Here is a 23,611-nt window from a genome sequence, read left to right on the forward strand (position 1 = left end):
CTCTCTCTCTCTCTCTCTGTAACTCTGCCTTTCAAATAAGTAAATAAATCTTAAAAGTTCTTGGAAAATTTTACTAAAAACAAGTTTAATTTGATACCAGAAATCTTTGAAACCCACGCACAGTTCATAATATGCATTTCCTGCCAGCTCCCCAAGTGTGCTCCTCCCGAGTGTGCTCCTCCCCCAGTGTGCTCCTCCAGTGTGCTCCTCCCGAGTGTGCTCCTCCCCCAGTGTGCTCCTCCCCGGGTGTGCTCCTCCCCGAGTGTGCTCCTCCCCAAGTGTGCTCCTCCCGAGTGTGCCCCTCCCCCAGTGTGCTCCTCCCCAAGTGTGCCCCCTCCCCCAGTGTGCTCCTCCCCGAGTGTGCTCCTCCCGAGTGTGCTCCCTCCCCGAGTGTGCCTCCTCCCCAAGTGTGCTCCTCCCGAGTGTGCCTCCTCCCCGAGTGTGCTCCTCCCGAGTGTGCTCCTCCCCGAGTGTGCCTCCTCCCCCAGTGTGCTCCTCCCCAAGTGTGCCCCTCCCCGGGTGTGCTCCTCCCGAGTGTGCTCCTCCCCGAGTGTGCCCCTCCCCGGGTGTGCTCCTCCTGAGTGTGCCCCCTCCCCGAGTGTGCTCCTCCCCAAGTGTGCCTCCTCCCCCAGTGTGCTCTTCCCAAGTGTGCCTCCTCCCCCAGTGTGCCCCTCCCCGAGTGTGCCTCCTCCCCGAGTGTGCTCCTCCCCAGTGTGCCTCCTCCCGAGTGTTCCAACTCCACGAGTGTGCTCCTCCCCGAGTGTGCCTCCTCCCCGAGTGTGCTCCTCCCCAGTGTGCCTCCTCCCCGAGTATGCTCCTCCCCGAGTGTGCTCCTCCCCAGTGTGCCTCCTCCCGAGTGTGCCTCCTCCCCAAGTGTGCTCCTCCCGAGTGTTCCAACTCCACGAGTGTGCTCCTCCCCGAGTGTGCCTCCTCCCCAAGTGTGTCCCTCCCTGAGTGTACTCCTCCCTGAGTGTGCTCCTCACCCAGTGTGCTCCCCCCGAGTGTGCCTCCTCCCCGAGTGTGCTCCTCCTGAGTGTGCCTCCTCCCCGAGTGTGCCTCCTCCCTGAGTGTACTCCTCCCTGAGTGTGTCCCTCCCTGAGTGTGCTCCTCCCCGAGTGTGTCCCTCCCTGAGTGTGCTCCTCCCCAGTGTGCCTCCCTCCCTGAGTGTGCCTCCTCCCCCAGTGTGCCCCCTCCCCCAGTGTGCCTCCTCCCGAGTGTGCTCCTCCCCGAGTGTGTCCCTCCCCCAGTGTGCCTCCTCGAGTGTTCCAACTCCACGAGTGTGCCACCTCCCTCCGTTTCTTCCCTCCTGCAGACCTCTCTGGCCAGCGCTGGAACAAAGTGAGGGAATCAGGAGGAGGGAGAGGTGCGCAGGGCGGAGAGTCCCAGGATAAGCACAGGGCAGAAGTGACAAAGCAGAGGGGTGAGTGCGGACCACGCAGGGGTGCTGAGTGGCAGGAGAAAACAGAATGACAACAAAAATGCGGTGGGAGAAGGAACAAAGCAAAAAGGGGGAGCCAGGGTTCTCTGGAATCACCAAGCCACCCACACAAGCCCTCCAGTCAGTGCCCAAAACTAGGAAGGGCACACAAACCCCCCACGCATGTGGGACTCCCCGCGCCCCTCCCTGCCACGCCCACGCCATCTGCGATCTCAGGGCATCGCTGCTGACCTCCTCACCCAGCGTTCTCACCAGAGACCCCGGGTCCCTGCCTCCTGCCGCGGGGGTTTCCAGTCTCCTCTGCTGTCCCCAGAGCCCGCCCTGCCCAGGTCCAACCCCTGCGTGAAGGGGCAGCGCCCCACTTCCTAACACTCCCGCAACTGCTCTGAACAACCACTTCTTCATTCACAGACAACAGGCCGTGTGGGACAGGAGCAACGCCAACAAGCAGAACCATGGCTCTCGCCCCCCGGGAGCCCCTGGCAAGGGGGCGACACAAGTGCTCCTGGTCTTCCCGGTGTCTCCCGGGGGCCCATCTTTGTCGCACCCCACACTGATCTCAGTGTGCTGCCACACAGCGTCTGCGGGCCAGCACTAAACTTCAGAGCTAGACAAAAGAAAGGAGGAAGCCGCTACTCTGAGGATGACCTTACCTTATATAGACTCGGAGCAGCTATGCAAACAGGGCTCAGCCAGGGAGAAAACAACCCACAGCCGAAGAGCTGAGTCGTCAGCTCCCAGCCAGGAAGTGGGCGGGAGTGCTGAGACCCCGCTGCCCAGGGCAGGGCCCAGCTGCCAGGCGCTCCCAGCAAGGGGGTGTCAGGCAGAGGGGGCGAGGCCTGAGCCGGGCAAGCGGCCTCCCGGCAACCAAGAGAAAGGCGGCTCGGCTGCCTGGGCTCTGAGGCCGGAGGCTGGACAGAGCCCGGATCCCCTGCTGACCTTGCAGGGAGAGCTGTGGTTCCCCGAGGGCCCTCGTCGCCCGCTCTCTCGTCTCAAAGTCACTTTGAGAATTTCCCCTGATTGCAGAAACCTTAAACAGAACAAAACCCAAAAGCTTCCTGTCCCACAATAAACAAATTTTGCAGGGGCAGGCCTCGGGCCCGGCAGGGGCGGCACCAGCCAGGACACCCGTTTTCGGGGTGCCTGCTGTGGTTCCTGCTAATACACAGCCTGGGTGCCAGCAGGCGATGGCTCGGGTCCCTGGGCGCCACGTGGACGACCTAGAGGGAGGGCCCACCTCCTGTCTTTGGCCTGGCCCAGTCTGGGTCCCTGTGGGACTTTGGGGCATGAACCCAAGGACACTCATTATCTCTGTCTCTTTAAAACCCTCCAAATAAATTTTTCAAATTTTTGAAAATCTGTGAAGTATAAATATAAAATAAAAACCATTACCCAGAAATAAAAGCCCTGCTTCTCGCAGACGCCGGGGGAGATGCTGTTCCCTACGTGGCCCCCCCCACCGCGGCTGTGGTCCCGCCCACTCCCCCCCCCCCAGCAGCAGCTGCTCCAGCGATCCCCAACTAAGCAAGTCAGCGATCAGTGCGAACGACCCAGCTCTGCTGGTGTGCCAGAGAGCAGCAGAAAGCGGAGCCGGAACAGCCAGAGGCAAAGAAAGGCTATTACGCTGCCGATCCCCAGGGGGGCCGTGCTCTGGATACCCACATTGAGCAGCGAGTGGGCCAGCAGTGGCCCTGTATACCCATGCTGACAACACGCGCGGGCGCGGAATCGAGGTGTGCGACTCCCCCCGCGGTGTGCAGGACGCGGCGGCGGCGGAGGGCCCTGGACAGCGCTGCGCGCTGCTCCGCGTCCGGGCCTCCGCTTCCACAGCCTCGCTGTGTCTCCGCTGCTGTCACTCAGCCACCCGACCAACAGTCTGGGATGGCCGCCTTGCTGAGTGAGACAGAGCCTTGCAGACGACACAGCCGAGCAGAGCAAACAGGACAAAGGCAGGCCGCAGGAAGGGAGGTTTCTGGCCAGCAAGGAGCTGCAGAGGAAGGAGCAAATTACCCCTGGCTACACCGCAGCGGGCTTCACGAGGAGGGCACGTGTGGTCTGGGTCGACAGAAGGCATCGCCGCCAGGGCAGGCAGGGAGGGGCTCGGCCCAACTGCAGAGGGAGGGTGGACCGCACGGGGTCTGCCCCTCGGCCACCAGCCCCTCTCTGTCTCTGCCTAGGAGGCCCCTTCCAGCTGGGCACGCTCAGCGCGTCCCTTCCTGTTCCAGGCGGGCTTGCTCCCTGCTGTGTCGCAGGTGCCTGGGCGGGCGGGCTCCGACACCCCGTGCCGGGCTCCGTAAACACTTCTGGAACACACGAAGTTGTGGAGTAAGTGAAAGACACCCACACATCCTCACCGACTCCCTAGAAGTGTCCTCACCCAGTGCTCGGCAGAGTTTCGTTCGGGGGTGGGGGGGTGACGTCTTATGGGAATAAAACCAACCCTCCTCTGGGGATGTTAAAGGCGCCACTTCAGGGCTGGGCTGTGGTGCGGCCGCCTGAGCCAGCATCTCTTACGGGCGGGCGCCAGTTCTCCGCTTCCAGCTCCCCGGAAAGCAGCGGAACATGGCCCAAGGCTTCAGCGCCTGCCGCCCACGGGGGAGACCTGGATGCCCCTGGGCTCAGCCCTGACTGTCACAGGCATTGGGGAAAGAGTTGGCAGATGGAAGATGGCGCTCGCTCGCTCTCTCTCTCTCTCTCTCTGGCCCCCCGCCCCTCACACTCCTTTTGTTGCTCTGCCTTTCAGATCAATCAATCTTTCAAGTGCAATCTCTGTGAGAGTGGGAACAGACGGACGGGCAGGGCTGACCCCTGCAGACACAGAGCGGAGGCCGAGGTCAGCCACGGACGCGAGCGCGGCTCCAGCTCCCTTCATGCGACGACTTCAGAGAGTGCGTGAAAACAGAATCAAAAGGTAAGTTGATCTGGGGGCTCAAAATTGCAAAACCCACGCACCCGCGTCCCCGCCGCCACAGGGGGCCCTCCTCCCCTTGTGTTCAGAAGCTGAGGGATCACAACATAAAACGTGCCCTCGGTCCAGCCACACGGCACGCGCCGCGACGCACCCCACTGAACTCTCCAGGGGCAGCGCCCAGCACACAGTGGGCCCTCAGTGCACAGGCGCATGGCCAGACGGACGGACAGATGAGGAAACGGAAACCAGCGGGACAGACAGGAAGGCCACAGCCAGGATGGGCCAGGGCCAGAACACAGGCTGAGTGGCGTCCCAGGCCCAGACGCGGTGAACACAGGCCCGCTGGCCTCTGCCGCGGGCCCCCAGGGTCGGCCCCTCCCTGCCTCTGCAGCCAGGGTCTTTGCAGCCCTCCCCTGCCTCCAGCTGACCCCAGCCTGCCGGGGGCTCCCGCTCTTCCACCCGCAGACCCGAACAATACGGCACATTTTAGACCCAAGAAAGGAGACCCAATGGCTCCTGGGCAGAGGCGATGACCTCCAGGGCCTCCCCCACCTCTCTGGGAAGCAGAGCCTGCGAGGGAGCCAGGGTCGCTCCCAGAAGCCCCCCAAGGTTTTCCACTCCAGCCACAAAGGCAGGAAAATCACCCAGGGCAGCACGTTCCCAGGCAGCCGGCCAGAGGACATGCTCCATCCTGAGCTGCGAGAGGTGCCTCCTGTCCCCTCCAGCGTCCCCTCTCCTGTCCCCTCCAGCGCCCCCTCCAGCGTCCCCTCTCCTGTCCCCCTCCAGTGTCCCCTCTCCTGTCCCCTCCAGCGTCGCCTCTCCTGTCCCCTCCAGCGTCCCCTCCAGTGTCCCCTCTCCTGCCCCCTCCAGCATCCCCTCTCCTGTCCCCTCTCCTGTCCCCTCCAGCGTCCCCTCTTCTGTCCCCTCCAGTGTCCCCTCTCCTGTCCCCCCCCAGCATCCCCTCTCCTGTCCCCTCCAGTGTCCCCTCTCCGTGTTCCTCCAACACTAGGCTGCGGGTGTTGGGGAGCAGCAGGTGGCAGGACTGGGGGCCAGGCAACAGCCACAGCTCCGCCTCGGGACGACACGGGGAGGTGCCTTCCTGTCTCTGGGCTTCAGTTCCTCATCTGCAAAATGGGCCTAACAACAGTGCTGCCGACGCCGAGTCACGGTGTGGATGAACTGAAACTCCGAGGCATGGCGGCGGCAGGCAGGGCTTCAGCCGCCAAAGCTGTGAACACGTGACCTCCCGTGGCAAAAGGGGCTGTGCAGGTGGAAGCTAAGGCTCTCAAATGGAGAGAGCATGGCGGCGGCGGAGGTGGGGGGATGACAAAGAGCCCAAAGTTATCACAGGAAGGAGAGGGAGGTGGGAGGGTCTGAGCCAGACAAGCAGACGGCATCACGAGACGGACCACGGAGGGACGGGCCAGGAGGCAAGGACTGGCAAAGGCGTCTACCTGGAGCCTGCAGAGCGGCTAGTCCCGCCCACAGGCGCCTGGGAGCCCAGGGAGCCTGGTGAGCCCTGTGCGGGGCTCTGGCCTCCAGGGCTGCGAGCCGACACGGAAAAAGCCCCTCAAGCCCCCGGGTGAGCCCTTGGCCCCTGGGGAGCAAGAGTGAGGCTGTGAGCCCCACCTCCTAGGGCTGTGCTCCATGGGGTCCTCCAAGGAGCCAGGCCTTGGGGTTCCAGGGGCCCAGGGCAGTCACAGCGGGACAAGGAGCCCTTTGAGACGGGAGCCCAGGTGGCTTCGAAGGCTGTTCTGGAAGCAAGAGACAAAGGCAGGAAGACCCAGCACTCAGTGAGAAAACCGCTCGCCCAGGCTATGGCCTGTGGCTCGGGCCCACTCCAGGAAGACCGGCACCCGAGAGACAGCCCGCTCTCCAGGCCCTCGACAAGGAACTGAAGCAGACATGCGTGCAGCCAGCCACAGTGTGAATGGGGGGACACGTGCACGGGCCTTGACGGCTGTGTGGGAGTCCCCGGCGCAGGCCGACGGAAAGCTGTCCACAAGGTACAGGGAAGGTGCGGGGTGGGAAGCCAGTTCCTGCTCCATCTCAAGCCAGCAACCTTGGGTCAGCTCCTCATCAGAGATGGGGACAAGTCCCACTCACAGGTGCCAGCACACTTGTTATGTCCTCATGGGAAAAGCAGACGAGCAAACACAGGCAAAGCACCGCGTGATGAACGTGGGCAGAGTCCCCGGCGGCGCACGCGCCGGGCGGACAGAGCTGTCCAGCTCCTGCCACGCTGTCTGCGCGCGGGGCCCTGCCGGGTGGGCGCTACAAACGCTCTGGGGCAGGGGGTGCCACCGACCTGAAGCTTCGAAAACCATGTCTGGCGTGGCACCCAGCAGGTTCAACAAGAGGGGACAAGGCCACGCCCGAGGGTGGGGCCCCGGGGAACACCCACGCTTGGGGCAGAAAGGGGAAGGGGAGGCTGCAGAAGGAAGTGAGAACAAGACAAGACAGACACAAAAGGGGAACTCGCGCGGGACGAGCGGAAGTGGGGGGGCGGCACCACTGATGAACGCTGGAGGGGGAGAAAGTGCAACCGAGACCAGGAAAGGCCACTGGACCTGGGCACCGCGTGGCTCCCGGCCGCGACGGGGAGAGGGAAGGATGGGAGCTGGGCGGGCCGCTGCCCCTACAAAACCCACAAGCGCGCTCCCCAAACCTGCACGCCGACTCTGCGGACCCACCGAGTCCTGCCGGGACACCCACGCTTCCCACCACGCCCCTCAGCCTGCACCCCGGGAGACCGGCCACAGACACAAAAGCGAGCACGGAGATTACCGAGTCAGAGGACAAAGGCGCCGTCACAGGCCCACGCTCCTCTGCCACAGAACACCCGGCGATGGGGCCCCAGGCCCCCCCCACCCCGGCAGAGGTGCGGGGCAGGCAGGCAGCGGACAGAGCACACGGGCCCTGAGTCAGCAGCCTTCGCAGCACTCGGCGGGCGCCCGGCGATCTCTGCTGATCGTGAGCCCGACAGACCGTCGTCCTGGCACCGTCACAGAGGCCACGCTCTCCTGGGTGTCACATTCCTGGGGCCCGGCGGGCAGCTTCTCTCCTGCCCTTCCTTCCTGGACACCTGAAATCCCTGCACATGCGCAGCCGGGGGGGGGGGGGGGCCTGCCAACTGCACGTGTGCCGTGCCGGGAGCTGCCCGGAGGCTCCGCACGGCCAGCGCCTCCTCTGCCTCCCAGTTCTCTCCTTTGGTTTCCTCAGGAGCCACCGCTCACCCTCAGTGCCCGTCATCCAAGTAGGGCTGACCCCGCCTCAGAGGGCCATCACCCAGGCCTCTGCTGAAGCCACTTGTCACTCCCCCCACCCCGGGGGGTGGGGGGGATAAGAGAGGACAGTGCTCGGCCAAGGACAGTCTCTCCCAGCGGCTTTAACAACCATGCCAAGCAGTGAGTCCGTTTTCCTGACATACCTCCTGTGACGGGGATCTCACTACCTCTTGTGACATCAACCCAAAATCTACGAGACATCTACCATTCAGCCCCTTTGCCACATGGGGTTAGGGTAGGAAGAGGAACACTGATGACGCCCACCCCTCCCCGTGAGGGTCCCCCACACTGCCTTCCCCAGGGGGTCTGCTCTCCAGCTCGCCCCAAAGGCTTTCAAGTCGCTGCCCAGCCTGGATTCTGCCCCCCCGACCAGGACACAGAATCCACTCAAGCAGGCTGCAGAACAAGACACAGTAATCAGCTCGTGCAAGTAAACCGTCTAAGGCGAGGGCTCAGGGCAGGGCTGGAAGCAAGAGCCTGAACCCTGCCATCCAGGTGCCACTCCCTCCTCCGGCGCCGCTCAGCGTCCTCAGGGAGAGGGGGCCTTCGTTATTCTCCCAGTTTTAATCCCAGACAAAAGATAAAGGGACCCTTTCCCAACAACTCTGTCCAAAGTCTCAGAGACAGAGGTGATTGGCTGGAGCCTCATGAACCCAACTGCACCAATTGGTTGGCAGAGGGCACAGCTTCCTCTGATTGGCCAGGCCGGGTCATGTGTCCATCCAATGGGGAGGAGCAGGCTCAGTCCCACTGGAATGGCACTGACTGGGCAGGATTCGATGAAACGGAAGGGAGAGAGTCCCCCAAAGCAGAAGATGCAGCAAGGAGAAACCTCAACGCCGACGTCTTTCTCCGTGAGCCACGCTTTGGGCTGAACGCTACAGGCGGCCCAGAGCATCATGGGAATATCGCCTGTGCCATCACCCCGGCAACATCACAGGGCACCTACCCCAAGTCAGGCTTCTCAGCCAACACCACCCCCACAAGTGAACCTTCTCTGGGCACCACCCACACGTCAAGCCAGCGCCGACCTATCCACTGGGTGCGCTGGCGTACAGCACATTCACCGGGCACGACTGCACCCCAGGCAGCGCCCTGCCAGTCTCACATGCACCCTGCCACGTCTCCCTGGCTACACACCTGAGGGCTGCGTGCAACCAGCACCCCACCGGGCAGAGGGGGAAACTGGGAGCACGGGCAGGAGGCCACAGTTCAGGGTGAGACACGGCCTCACCGCGGGTGCTCTGAAATCCGCGCCAGCCCAAAACTGGATTCATTCCCAGATGTTCCCTCCAAAATAAAACTGCCGGCTGCAGGGCCTCTGGGGGCCCTACCCTAGGTGGTGTTTCCAGGGGAGAACACCCTAGAGGATTTCAGAGGGCAGCGGGGGCCACAGTCGGGGGAGGGGCCTCCTGTAGGATCCCTTTCTCTAGTGGAAAATACACGCGGGGAACATTTCAGGAACACAGATGAACTTGAGTGCTCCGTCCTGGGTGCTGAGAGCAGAGCTCCGTCCGTGGGCACGGGGGCCTCCCCTGCCCTCAGTGCCCAGGAAAGGCCCCTGTGGCAGCCGCCCACATACCCTGAACGAATGAACTAGCTGGGCCGCGCTCTTCTTGGCTTTGCCACAGTGATCCACAGGGAACACGCAGCATCGCTGAGACTCAGGAACGGAACGTGGTTGCTCAGACAGACCAGGCCACCGTCTCACCACCCACCCGTGATCTGCAAGCCCCTACACTGCGGCCAGCGGTCACACGCCCTGTCTGGCTGAGGGCCCTTTCCCTTGGCCTCTGCTGCCTGGGGCCCTGGTTCCTCCTGCCTGCCTGTAGCTCTGCTGGTGACCCAGAGACGGCCCACCCGGCGCGGTGGGGCACGGCACCCACCCCTCCCCGCCCCACCCTCCTTGCCGTGTGCTCTACTTTGGCGGCACTTAAGCCCCACAAACAAAAGGACAATCACACAGCACTTACTGTGTCCTGGGTACCGCGGCTTCCCGGTGCCCACACCGTGGCAGGAGGCGCACCAGGGTTACAGGAGCTCACCGCCCCAGTCATGTGACTAGCAGGTTCTTAAACCCTAACCACTGTACTAAACACTGTGCTAAACACTCACCAAGGACTGGCAGCTCGTGCAGGCACACCCGTACGCGTGCCACACTGGCCAAACGCCCACCACGTGGCAGCCTGGGGCAGGCACCTTCTGTGTACCGAGCTGGGCGTGCACAGGAAGCCTGTGAACGGGCAAAGCCCACGGTCAGCCCAGCTCCCGCTGCAGAGAAGAGAGGAGGACAGCCGCACACCAGGGGCCCGGGCTCTCACCTTGGAAGCCGTCTCAGTTAACCCGCCTAGGCACCGGCAGGAGCCCCTGTCCCAGATCAGAAGCCTGCCACAAAGGCAGGGGTGCAGCCGCCCAGGGCCACACAGCGCGTGCGAGGCAGAGCCGGGAACTTTCTGACTGCACTGTACCCCAGCAGTTGAAGGATCACACGGGCCTGAGTGAGCAGCGGAGTCTGGGACAGACAGGGCGGAGGAGTTCCCTGTCGGGGGTGTGTCACCCAGTGCCAGGCTGCAGGTGCACAAAAGTCCCTGCACAGCTACTGGGCTGGAGACGTGGTGGGGGCCAGCCACCTGGGAAGCCGATCCCACAGCCTGCGCTCAGTTCAGTGGGCAGCGGGCAGCCATAGAAGGTTAACGAGCAGAGCGACTTGGGTAAAAGCTTGCTTTGGGGAGAGTTATTCAGGCAATGAGGAGCAGGGACACAAGACAAGGAAGACGGAGGCCCCCGAGACCAGGATGGCTGAGGGGCAGAGGGTGCACCTGCTCCTGGTTTGCCCCCCTCAGGAAGCAGCACCCACCCTCCCCTCAGGAAGCCCCCAGCCCTCACTCAGCATTGTGGTTTGAGTGGCACTGCCCCCTCCCCCACTCCAGCGGGTGGCATGTGACCCAGGCCTGTCCCCCAGAGGTTGGGAGATGGACACAGGACCCCTGGCAGAGGCTCCACCTGGATAGCCCTGCCCACAGATCAAAGCTGGCGGCCCCACCCAAGCCAGCGTCCCCCGCCGCCCCCGGGGCTGGCAGGTGGAGCAGCAGCACCCCAGGTGGGGCCCAGGCAGCCTTCCCGGCCGCTGTGTACCAACAGTGCATCTCCATCAGGAGCTGCACGGGGATGTCTGGCTTCAACGAGTGTGCGCTGGGCTTCCCCCACTGCGCCACAAGCATCTTGGGATGCCGGAGCCAGGCTGGTGCCGGGGAAGACACCGGGCGGGGCCCACAGAAAGAACCTGGAGGTAGAGGGAGCCCGGCAGCAGCTGCAGGGAGAGGCCGGGCCAAGGGCTGGGTGGGCAGGCAGCGCCTAGAACAGAGAGACAGCAGGCCTGAGGGCTTGGGGAAGGAACTTCCCAGAGCTGGCTGGGGGGGAGCCCAGGAGGGAGTGGCAGCCGGGAGAGAAAGCCCCTGAGGAAGCCCCCCCACCACAATGAATGAAGGAAGAAGCCACAGTCCCTGAAACCTTGCAAGGTGCATGGAACCAGAGGCCCAAGGGATGGGGGCATCTCTCCTCTGAGCCCCCCCAGGATACCTGGCAGGACTCAGGGCCACCAAAGAGCCCGCCCTGCAGTGGAGCGAGCAAGCAGACAGTGCCACAGAGGTGAGCACCCCAACCACTGCCTTGGCGACAGACAGCCCGAGGCCCAGCTCAGCGCCACCTCTCCCCTCCCCGCCACCTCTCCCCTCCCTGCCACCTCTCCCCTCCCCGGTTGTGTGATCTCAGCCAAGCCACTTAACCCCTCGGGGCCTCCCTGTAGGGCAGACGGGTCTCTGGACCGGTGGCACAGAGCTCTTCGGAGACATACCCAAGGTAAGGTGTGGCAGGTGCAGGGACCACAGGCAGCAAGCGACAGGCACAGGGACCAGGGTAAGGACATGGCAGCGGGAAGGGACAAGGTTCTCAGAGAGGAACAAAAACAGACCCACGAGCAGAACTCGCCTACGTGCGGGTCCGACAGATGGCCACGGAGCACAGGCACACTCCGGCTGCAGCAGCCCGGCTCAGGGACCAACAAGCAGCAGGGAGAGCATTTTTAGCTCCCCCGCCAGACTCCCCACTCCCACCACCGTGTAGGGAACAGGGGTCCTGAACACAAGCCGCGGAGCCACTGGGGAACCACGTGTGCCCCGGGCCCGGGCACCGGCTGGGACCACAAAGACAGGACAACAGGACAGTGTCTTTCCCTATCACCTGAGGGCGGGGGGTGGGGGAGCCCAGGAGGGAGTGGCAGCCAGGAGAGAAAGCCCCTGAGGAAGCCCCCCCCACCACAATGAATGAAGGAAGAAGCCACAGTCCCTGAAACCTTGCAAGGTGCATGGAACCAGAGGCCATGTCCCCTCCCCCGCTTCAGGGAGAGCTGTGAGGGTGAGCAGCCGGGGGCGGAGCTGCAGTTTGCATTTCGTGCCCTCGCTGCCCAGGGGGCTGGGCGCCAGGGCTCCAGAGGCAGAGCCTGAGGTCCGATCCTGACACCGCGTGGCCCTGCACACCTTCCAAAGTGCACTTCTGCCACCGTGACCGAGAGTGCGCAGGCAGCTGGGGGGGGGGGGGAATTCACACACACACACACACACGTGCAATCTGCATGTGAACAGGAGCGTGCATGGGGTGGGGGCCTCCTCAGGGACTTCCTCTCCCCCCCCTTCTCTCCGAAACCTCTCCTTCCCCTCCCCCCAAGCTGTCCTCTTCTTCCTTCCTCCCTCCCTCCCTCTCTCTTTCTCTCTCCCTCTGTCTCTCTTTCTCTCACACACACACTCACACACGTCTTACACCCAGCCCACAGCAGATACTTCGTAAATATGCTTGGAATCTACCTAAATAGGAAATATCATTCAGCTAAGGACAGAGGCGCCCACGCCACGGCTGGCACAATTCTGGGCTTATTCACTTCACAAAAGGCTGGGCAGCCGTAGCAGTACCGCCCTGGCCACTACACACGCACACACCACACACCGAGGAAACCCAGGCCTCCCCCGGGGAGGGGGGTGGGGTTAGGCGAAGCCACATGCCCGAGGGAAGTGGCCCTGGGGACCCAGGTGGCCCGGCCCTCACCTCCCGGCTATGCCGCCTTTGTCTGGAGTCAGGCTCCCAACCTGAGGCCCCGCGGCTGGGGGCAGGGCCAGGGCCTCCTTCGGTCTCTTAAGGTCCTCTGGCCTCCCTCTGTGCCTTGAGATTTCCGGCTGCACCCGGTGCCGCCCGCCCCTCCGCGGTCCAGGGCGCCGGGAAGCACAGACAGCACCGTGCGCGTTACCTGCACCGGGAACCTTTCAACCTAAGCGTACACCTGCGGGCCCCTCCCGGAATAAAACCAGAGACATCCCCAGCTCCCGGAGCATCCCGCGCGCCCTCCCGCCCAGGGCCACGCGCCCCCGCGGTTCTCACTTCTCACTGACAGAGCCGGATTTCCGACACACACAGACTCACGGCGAGCGCTCCTTTGTATCCGGCTCTGTGGTCTCCAAATTCAAAAAAAAAAAAGGCCCCCTCCTCGCTAACCGGGTTACTTCTCCCAAGGGCTGGGGGCGGGGGCGCAGGAGGGGACGCGAAGGGCTCCAGCCTCGGGGGAGCAGCCGCGGGCCGCGCGGGCAGAGCCCTCGGCGGGGCCCGCCGCACCTGCGCGCGAGGCCGGGCGCGCCTACCTGTGCACTGCTGGACGAAGCGCTCGTACTCGGCTCCCTGCTCGCCGGGGACGATGGTGCAGCCGTCGTACCTGAACGTCACCCTGCGGCGGGAAGCAAGAGACACGCGCGTGAGCCGGCCGAGCGCCGCGCGGCCCCGGGGGCGCGGCGCGCGGACGGGAGGGCGCCTCACCAGATGACCGCCGAGCCGTCGTCGCGCACCAGGTTGTACGCCGCGCGGCAAGCCTCCTTGTCGATCTTGGTGGCCATGGCTGCGGCGCCGCGGCGCGGGTCCTGCCGGAGCCACCGAGCGCGCCCCGCGCGGCCTCAGGAGTCCGAGCGCGGCGGGCACGCGCCGAGGCGGGCAGGCGGGCGGCGACGCGGGGATGCGGGCTCCGAGCGCGGCGACCGCTCCGACTGCGGACCGGGAGCGCGCGGGGACCTGGGCCGCGGACGCCCCGCCCCCTCCGGCCATTGGCCGTGCTGGCGGCGGACGCCCCGCCTCCTGGTTGTCATTGGCAGCCCAGCCTCGGGGGCGGGGCGTGTCCACTCCCCGACGGCCAATCCCAGCACGCTCGGGTTGCGCAACACTGCGCCGGTGGGGGCGGAGGCGGGGCTCTTCCCTGGTCCCTCTCCCGCTCCCTCCCCGAGCGCCGCCCCGCAGCTTCCTCCGCACCGCTGTCGGTCTGTCGGTCGCCGCTCCTGGTCCCCAAGGCCTCCACGTCTCATTTCCTCAACTCCTTTCCCCCCACACCCTCTTTCTCCTTCCCCTCCCCCCACTCTAGGCTTTCCCCCACACGCTCACTGCTCCTCCCACTTCCCTAACCCCCTGCGTCCCCTCTCGTGCCCCCTCCCCCCCTACTTTGTGCCCTCTCCTCTCTGCTCCCTCCCTCTGCTTGCGGAGCCCACCCTCCTGCCCAGGTTCCCCCTTCCCTCTCCCTCTCCCCTTCCCTCCCCCCCACTGCATCCCCCTCCACTCCCCCCTTACCCCAGGCCCCCCCTTCCCCTTCCTCCCCCTTCTCCTCACCCCACCCCCTCCCCTGCCTCGCTCCCTCCGCCTCCCTTCCCCCTCTCCTCTCCCCACCCTCCCCCCCCCAGGCTGCAGGCCCCTCCCAATGGCTGACCTCCTGCATGACCGCTGGCCACCGCCCCCAGTCCAGTCCTGGGCTTTGTGACTCTGGGTGGGGAGGGCTTGGAAAGCAGGGGAGTAGGGAGCACCCGGCCTCCGGTGGTGGTGGGACCACTGTTTAGTGCTTAGCTGCCCCTCCAGCTGCTCCGGGCTGCTAGGGGCACAAGAGCTGACTCATGCTGTCCCTCCCCCAGGTCGCTGAGTCAGACCAGGTGCGAAGGCCAGCCCCTGGAGAGCGGGCTGCCTCTCTCCTGCGGCCGCAGGCCAGGCAGCCCTGAGGTCGCCCCTCTCATGCCCGCGAGGCCGGCTTAGGTTCCGGTGTAACTGACATGTTGTTGGTGATTAACTAGTTAAATCCTAAATCCACAGCCGACAGTCAGCGACAGTTTCCAATTATTGTTAGAATTCTCAGTCAGCAGAAACAAAACCAGAAACAAGTGAATGAAGACCCGGAGGCTGGGCGGCTGGGCGGGAGGCTGGGCGGGCGGCTCGGCTCAGGCCAGTGGAACAGATGTGCCGTAAGGAAGACAAAGCGATTCCTGTTCGGTGCAGCCCGAGTGGTTCCTTCCTCGCTCCTCAATAAGGGGGACGGACAATGGGCTGTTGGGAGGGGACAAAGGATAGGCCCCTCCTCACGGACGATCCGGGTGCGTTCAAAGATGGAAACAGGAATTGGCCGGAGCAGAATGCGGGTCGCTTCCTCCGGAAGCCTGGAGTGGGAAAGGTCTCCCCGGCCAGAACTGGAAATCAGGAGCCAGTGCGCGGATTGCTCCGTCCAACATGCAAAGGCTGCTTGTAGGGAGGAGGTTCCGCCCCGTGCACCTGCGAGACAAAGCAGGGAAAAGCCCAGGAGCGCAGATCTCCATCCTGCTGACCTGCAGGGGTCGACCTGCAAAAAACAAAACTGGGCCAAAGAGGTGACTGAGCACATCCTAGAACCCTTAAACACAGGGGAAGATCCTCGGCCTCAGCCCCTAGGAAGGGGAACGGAGTTAGAGCGCCACCGGCAGCTTGGCAACAAATCTGCTTCGCTGCTGACGGACGCTGTGAAGACCCAGGCCCTCCCGCGTCTTGCTGGCAGGAGAGGCAGTCCACACAACCCTGGATGGAGGCCGCATGGCCGTGTCGAGCAGAGTCCCAGAGCTGTGTGCGCACCTGTGCACCTGCCGCGCAGCCCTGGCTGCACCCCGCAGTCACAGTCTCTGGTCCCACGCTCAGAGACACTGGTGGGGGTGGCCTGCCCGTGCCTGGGATGTGCCTGGGGCTGCGGGAGCCTTGCCCTGCGCGAGAGCTTTGTTTCTAAGAGAGCAGGCCAGGAATGAGCCTCACGCCTCTCCACTGGGGACCGGGCGAGTGGACGGTGACGCAGGCGTGCCAGGGAGGAGGAGGAGGCTGTGAAAGGAAAAAGAAGGAGACCTTGTCTGTCTAAGAGCACGGCCTGGGGTTCATGGGAAAACGGAACTAAACAATGAGTTTGTTTGGATGCAAAAAAACATTTTTAAACCCATGCATAGCTTTTCCATGATACACATTTTCCAAGAGTGTTTTGAAGACCCCTTATATGCGTGGATTTCAGCTTTTTTTTTTTACACCAAAGAAGCATATCTTTTACAGTATCAATTTTTTTATTATTATTTTTGACAGGCAGAGTGGACAGTGTGAGAGAGAGACAGAGAGAAAGGTCTTCCTTTGCCGTTGGTTCACCCTCCAATGGCCGCTGTGGCTGGTGCGCTGCGGCCGGCACACCGCGCTGATCCGATGGCAGGAGCCAGGTGCTTCTCCTGGTCTCCCATGGGGTGCAGGGCCCAAGCACTTGGGCCATCCTCCACTGCCTTCCCAGGCCACAGCAGAGAGCTGGCCTGGAAAAGGGGCAACCGGGACAGAATCCGGCGCCCCGACCGGGACTAGAACCCGGTGTGCTGGCGCCGCAGGTGGAGGATTAGCCTAGTGAGCCACGGCACCGGCCCAGAAACATATCTTTTAAATTCTGCTTCCAGTGAATGTCTGTGAGGCGCCCTTGGGTTCTGACTGGGGCAGTGGACGAGATCCATGGTAAACGGTGCTGGGTACAGAGCAAGGTGCACGGAACCACGCTGCCCTCGGGGCGGAAGGAATGAGCGTGACTGTGGAGCCTGGCCTGTGTGCGCACGGGATCCCCGGGGAGAGCGGAGGAGAAGCCTACCTGGGAGCAGGCCAAGCAGAGAGCCGGGGGCCAGGGGGCTGCAGGGGAGGGGTCGCCGCCGACTTGCGTTGGAGTTATTTTGCTTCTGAACCTTGTGAACGCCAGATCCGTCCAGCGTGTTAAGTTACCAGAAACCCAAGTGGCCCTCCTCCCACGCGTGACACTGGGCATGATGGGTGTCTCAGGGTGCGGCGTGCCAGGATGAACTCTTGAGTGTGCCGTGGCTGGGACACCCTACAGCCCTTCCTTCAATTGTTCTCTTTCTCTGCATTGTTGCGGGCGCCCCCTACTGGGATGAAAGTGTAATAGGGTTGGGTTTTTTTGTTTTTCAAGATTTAGTGGTTTATTCGAAAGGCAGTTACAGAGAGACAGAAGTCTTCCATTTCCGAGTTCACTCCCCAGATGGCCTCAAACAAGAAGTCAGGAGCTTCCTCTGGGTCTCCCACATTGGTAGCAGGCGCCCAAAGCACTTGGGCCATCCTCCACTGCCCTCCCAGGTGCATTAGCAGGGAGCTTAAGTGGAAGTGGAACAGCCAGGACTGAAACCTGCACAAAACAGTTGGCTTTAAAGATACTTGTGGGGCCGGTGCCGAGGGTTAAAGCCCTGGCCGGTAGTGCCGGCATCCCATATGAGCACTGGTTTGAGTCCCAGCTGAATCGGACACTCAAAATATGTTCAATTCAAGTCCCGGCTGCTCCACTTCCCATCCAGCTCTCTGCTATGGCCTGGGAAAGCAGCAAAAGATGGCCCAAGTCCTTGGGCCCCTGCACCCGTATGGGAGACCCGGAAGAAGCTCCTGGCTCCTGGCTTCAGATTGGCACAGCTCCAGCTGTTGCAGTCATCTGGGGAGTGAACCAGCAGATGCAAGACCTCTCTCTCTCTGCCTTTCCTTCTCTCTCTGTGTAACTTTGACTTTAAAGTAAATAAGTGAATCTTAAAAAATAAAAAAGATAGTTGTGGGGCAGGTGCTGTAGTGCAGCAGGTTAGAGTCCTGGCCTGTAGCGCTGGCATCCCATATGGGCACTGGTTCGAGTCCCAGCTGAATCGGACACTCAAAATATGTTTTGGGGCTAAAAATGAAAAGAAGCAAGGCAGGCCCTCAGGGCGAGGCCTGAACACACGGGTGGAAAACAGATTGAGAACGTGCAGCAGACGTGTCTGGTTTGGGGTCCGCGGCTCTGGAGCACTGGTGTGACGGGGAAATGACATCTAGGTACCTGCAAGTGAGGGGTGCGGGGCAGACGCTGGGTGGGAGCTGTGGGTGGTGACCAGGATGTGGGCAAAGAGGTGACTGAGCACATCCTACAACTGGTCCCTCTCCCATGATGTGGCCAAGGAAGGGCGCTTACCTGGACAGAGTTCGGACACAGGGAACCCAAAAGCCCAGTATGGAGGGACAAAAAATGCTGCACAGGGAGCTGAGGAGGACTTCCAGAGAGGGAGGGAGGAGAGGAGAGGGTGACGCTGTGGTCAGGACGTGGGGAGCCCCCTGAAACTCAGGCTGAAATCACAGTGCCGGCGGGGGCTCTCAGGCGTGGCTGTGTGCTAGGAGGGACTCAGGCCTTTCTCTGGGACTGGCTGAGTCCCCCGGGACTGGATTAGTTATCACAGAGCGAGCAGGCTGGCTCTTCCTGGGCACCTTCTGCTTTTTTTTTTAATATATTTATTTATTTGAAAGGCAGAGAGAGAGAGATCTTCCATCTGCTGTTCACTCCCCAAATGGCCGCAACGGCCAGAGCTGGGCCGACCTGAAGCCGGGAGCCAGGAGCTTCTTCTGGGTCTTCCACGTGGGTGCAGGGGCCCAAGCACTTGGGCCATCTTTTGCTGCTTTCCCAGGCCACAGCAGAGAGCTGGATCAGAAGTGGAGCAGCCAAGACTGGAACTGGTGTCCATATGGGATGTCGGTGCCGTGGGCAGCGGTTTTACCCACTACGTCACAGGCCGGCCCCACAGCCTCTGCTTTCCCGCCTGCGACACGAGGTGCTCACCAGACGCTGGGAAGGGGCCCTACCACACTCTTGATTGCCCCAGCCTCAGAACCACGAGCCAAGATGAACTTGTCACCGGTCTTGGGCTCTGTCACAGAAGAGGAACTCAGACAGGAGGCGTTTCAGGCAATGGGGGCTCCCAACATTGGAAAAGAGAGGACCCCGGCTGGGGAGGTCAGGCAGAGCAGAAGGGGCGAGCCAGCAAGTGGGCGGGGCAGTGGGACAGGCACAAGGATTCTTAAACCTGCTGTTGACCAGGAAACGGACAACGCCCTCCGGAGGTCTCCGGTGTGGTCGGTGGTAATTACATTGTATCTCACACTGTCAGGTAGCAACTGTATCCTGTGGGAGTGAGCCTAGTGGGTCTTCCTCCAAGGCGCCTGGCACCACGCCCAGGGCTCCCCAAGCTCTCAGCCAGAGGCTCCGCCCCCAGTGTTGAGCGTTGCAGAGGCAATGGTTGACCTCAGGGGTCTTAGCGCCTACAGCAAAGAGGCGGAAAAAATGGACAAAGCAGGCAAACTGGCGCTGCCGGTGAGGAGCGTCAGTGCTGCAGGGTCAGCTTTGCTCTCTGCGGAGACACGCACAGTCAGTGGCCAGCCTTTCATGTTCTCGGGGCTACAAGTGAAAACCCCGGAATTCCCACCTCCGCTGTAGTCAGAGACCCGGAAGCAGTTGCAATCCTGCAGCTGCCTTCGCAGCGTGGCTGTCGCTGCACCGCGGGCGCCCTGGGCAGAGCGGGTAATTATAGAACACGGTATTGACCGGCCGTGCCAGATCTCAGCGATTGTCAGAACGCGGCAAAGAGGCATCAGGAAGCTTTGCAGGGTGGTCTTTCCCGGGGCCCTGCAGCTGGGGGTCTAACTGCCAGGGAGAAGGGCAGAGGGCCCAGGCACTGCCGGGGCAGTGTGGCCTAGTGGTTAAAGGCTCGGCAGCACTCACTAGGACCCTGTCAGTTTCCTCTTCCATGCAATGGAGCCCCTCCCACAGAGGGACTGCTGAAGGCGCTGCGTGGAGAACCCATGTACAGGAACACGACGCCCCCTGATAGGTGTGTGGGCACTAGGAACAGCGGGGGGGCTGGACTCCACACTGGAAAACAGAAATAATCTCACACACGCACACACACGTGCTGGCACAGGTACACATGCAGACAGACACAGACACACAGACACATGTGCACACACATCGACACACATGTGCACAGACACAGACACAAGTTGCACACGTGAACACAGAGAAAGACACACACAGAGACACGTACAGATACACGGGTGTGCACATACACTCACGTGCACTGAGACATATACATATATGCACAAAAGAACACACATATAGAGACAGACACATGCGCACACACATGGGAATGCACACACATGTACAAAGACACACATATACAGATGCACGGACACACACGCACACAGGCACACACATGGAGACGTGCACAGACACACACAGACACATAAGCATACACACGCAGGTACACACTAGGGACTATCTCAAAAGTTCAGGGCAAATGCAGTGCACAATGAACGAGTGGATGGAAGACCTCTCTCTCTCTCTCTCTCTCTCTGCCTCTCCTAATCTGTCTGTGTAACTCCGATCTCCATGGATGTTTTGAAGACCTTGTGTACTCCAGTGTGTGTCTGTGTTTATTACATGTTTTCAAGTCTCAAGTACGGAGAAATTGCTGCAGGTCTTAACCACACCAAGGATGGCAGCGCCAAGACACTGGGCAGCTTGGGAGGGACCCCAAGCCTGGCCACAGCCCAGAAATTAGCAACCAGCCCTGGGCTGCGGGCAGAGGGAGGAGAGGGCACCAGAGCCCAGGGACTGGGATCCCCCAGGGAAACTGGGGTGCAGAGGAAGTGTGGCCACTGGGGTTGCTCCAGAGAGGGGTGAAAAGCCCCCTCCAGTCTCTGGCCAGACCAACCCAAGCCAGTGACCAGGGAGCCTGGGAAACACAGCCTGCAGGGGTGGGGGGCTCCCCCTACCGCCCCCACAGCTCCCCCAGCCTGCCAGAGACTCAGAGCAGAGCAGGCAGGGCAAAAGCCTGGGGCAGACCAGACAGCTTCTGAGCAGGACTCGCCCCCAGCACCGGGGAGTCCGTGTGTGTTCTGTGATGCACACAGCGTCCCGACAGGCCTCCAGGGCCCCGGCGCCACACAGCAGACCTGGGGCAGGAGGAGCAGCCCCGATGCTGTCCCTGCCTTCAGGAGAGGGACTCGGACGAGGGGCGGCTCTCCCATCCCGAGGGAGACGCCACTTCTCCCAGGAGCCTCTGCTGAGCAGAACAGCGGCTGCAGAAATGGTGCTGGGCTCCGTACACAGAGGCTCTTCCCAGGGCGGGTGGGAGGGGCCCCTGGGAGGTGGCGAGGTCCCCGTCATGGTCACGGCAAAGGGCTCCTGAGCGTCCCTCCCCACCGGGCCACTGTCACGTTCCCAGCTGGCTGCCCCCTTGCTGTCAGAGGCGTCTGTGACAGGGGGCGGGTCCTCAGCTGAACCTCTGCACCTGTCGCCCAGCTGCAGGTCTCCGACAGGAGCTTGTTTTACGTCTGCTGACTAAGCAAACATCAGCAGCGGCAGCGAAAAGCCTGGTTCGTCCGGGGTTGGTTCTGGATGTTGAGCCCATGGGGAGAAAGGGGAGAGCTATGCTGGGGAGGTGGGAAAGAAGAAATTGACACGGGCCAAAGGCAAACCGAAAATCACAAACACCTGCCGTGTTTGCTATCACGCGCTTCCCCCTGCTTCCAGCAGCCGGACAGCAGCAGGCGGCACTGGGAGAAACACCCAGCACGTTAACCACCAGAAACTACTCCACTCGATGCAATCTGCAAAAAACTTTATTTTTTAAAGATTTATTTACTTACTTGAAAGGCGAATTTACACAGAGAGAAAAGGAGAGGCAGCAAGGGGGGGGTGTCTTCCATCCGTTGGTTCTCTCCCCAGATGGCCGCAACGGCCGGAGCTGAGCTGATCGGAAGCCAGGAGCTTCCTCAGGGGCCTCCCACACCGCTTCAGGGGCCCAAAGACTTGGGCCACCTTCTACTGCTTTCCCAGGCCCCAGCAGAGAGCTGGATCGGAAGTGAAACAGCTGGGACTTGAACTGGTGCCCACATGGGATGCCGATGCCACAGGCAACGGTTTTACCCGCCACGCCACAGCGCCGGCCCAGCAACAAACTTTAAATCTGCAGTTCCACATTGGACAGATAATCGATAGAGCAAAACAAAGGGGAAATAACACAGAAAAAGAGAAATGGCCAGAACAGGACAGAGCCATGGCCAGCGACCTCGGAAGCCTCGCCTGTGCTGCCGGGGCCCCTGGTCCACCAGCAACCGTGAGCACCAGGCGTTAGCCCACTCGGAGTCACCTGGAACTCCTCTGAGAGCTTGGCTCGCCCCGACCCCCCCGGGGGGCAGCTTCCTTCTTTGATTCCTGAACTGGGCCTCATACAAGGGAATCGCAGAAAGGTTTGGAAAATGGAATGAGAAGACACGCTGGGAGCGGGCTTTCGGCCCAGCAGTAACACGCCCGCTGGGACACCTGCCCACCACGTCAGCTTGCGGCTAGCGCACACCCTGGGGGGCAGCGGTAACGGCGCCAATGACTGGGTCCCTGCCCCCTGCACGGGAGACCAGAGTGGAGTTCCTGTCTTCCAGCTCTGACGCCAGCCATCGCAGGCACCTGGGGAGTAGACCAGTGGGTGGGAGCGCGCTCTCCCTCTCTCTCTCTCTCTCTCTCCTATATCTCTCCTGTGTTTCTCTGCCTCTCAAATAAATAAATCATTCTAAAAGATGAGTTTATTTCAGTGTAAAAAATTTAGAAATCCATGGTCCTTGAACTTTAAAAACTATATGTATTCTATTTATTTGAGAAGCTCAATGACAGAGACAGAGGGAGAGACGTGGAGAGAGAGAGAGAGAGAGAGAGAGAGAGAGAGAGAGAGAGAGATCATCCATCCACTGGTTCACTCCCCAAATGTCAGCCACAGCCAGGGATGGGCCGAGCCAAAGCCGGAAGCCAGGAGTTGGGTGCAGGTCTCCCACGTGGGTGCAGGGGCCCAAGCACTTGAGCGCCCTCTGCTGCTTTCCCAGGTGCACTGGCAGAGAGCTGGATCGGAAGTTGAGCCGCTGGGCCTGAATGAGTTGTGACGTCAGCGTCACAAACAGCTTCATCCACTGCGCCACTGCAGCCCTGCCGTGGACTTCTGAAGACCCCACACGGGTCCTGTCTGTGCACGCCAGGCCTCCCAGCCCTCTGCTCTGCCCCCGCGGGTCTTCCCGGCCCCACCGGCAGTGAGGGCAGGTGTTCCCCAGCACTCCTGCCTTCCAGCATTCCGGAGCCTCGGGGGACACAGCGCCTCCTCCTCCTTTCCTTACACTCGTGCTCCCCTACGCCATCACGGTCTGTAGAGCAGTGAGGACGGTAACGGCCATGGCCGCCCTGGAGCCTGCGCAGCCGCCTCCAGGCACACAGGCAGCACGAACAGGGTGACCGGGGCACATGTCCCCAGGACCAGGGCTCTGCACCCCGCGGGCACCTGTTAGTGTGCGTGTGTCACCCACAAAGAGGACGAGCCTGCTAACACGGCAAGTCACTTACGTGGAAGTTATATTTATTAAAAAAAGATTTTATTTTATTATTTGAAAGGCAGAGTCACAGAGAGAAATGGCGAGAGAGAGAGAGAGAGAGAGAGAGATCTTCCATCTGGGGCCAGCGCTGTGGTGCAGGAGGTTAACGCTCTGGCCTGGAGTGCCAGCATCCCATACGGGCGCCAGTTCGAGACCCAGCTGCTCCACTTCCGATCCAGCTCTCTGCTATGGCCTGGGAAAGCAGTAGAAGATGGCCCAAGTCCTTGGGCCCCTGCACCCACGTGGGAGACCCAGAAGAAGCTCCTGGCTCCTGGCTTCGGATCGGCATAGCTCCGGCCATTGCGGCCAATTGGGGAGTGAACCATCGGATGGAAGACCTCTCTCAAGACCTCTCTCTCTCTCTCTCTGTGCCTCTCCTCT

At 61.9% G+C, this 23,611-nt stretch overlaps 1 protein-coding gene across 1 annotated transcript in view; it reads right to left on the minus strand.

The window, feature by feature from the left end:
• COTL1 (coactosin like F-actin binding protein 1) overlaps positions 1-13,714 on the minus strand; it is a 33,685-nt gene extending 19,971 nt beyond the window's left edge. The window contains exons 1-2 of the mRNA XM_002723254.6: positions 13,493-13,714; positions 13,321-13,403 (exon numbers count right to left, since the gene is read on the minus strand). Coding sequence (XP_002723300.1) covers positions 13,321-13,403; positions 13,493-13,569 — 160 coding nt within the window. The 5' untranslated portion in view covers positions 13,570-13,714. The remainder of the gene's footprint in view (positions 1-13,320; positions 13,404-13,492) is intronic.
• Between the last annotated feature and the right edge of the window lie 9,897 nt (positions 13,715-23,611).

This window comes from Oryctolagus cuniculus, chromosome 18, assembly GCF_051225735.1.
Source record: "Oryctolagus cuniculus isolate XC-2025 breed Fujian yellow rabbit chromosome 18, ASM5122573v1, whole genome shotgun sequence".
NCBI lineage: Eukaryota > Metazoa > Chordata > Mammalia > Lagomorpha > Leporidae > Oryctolagus > Oryctolagus cuniculus.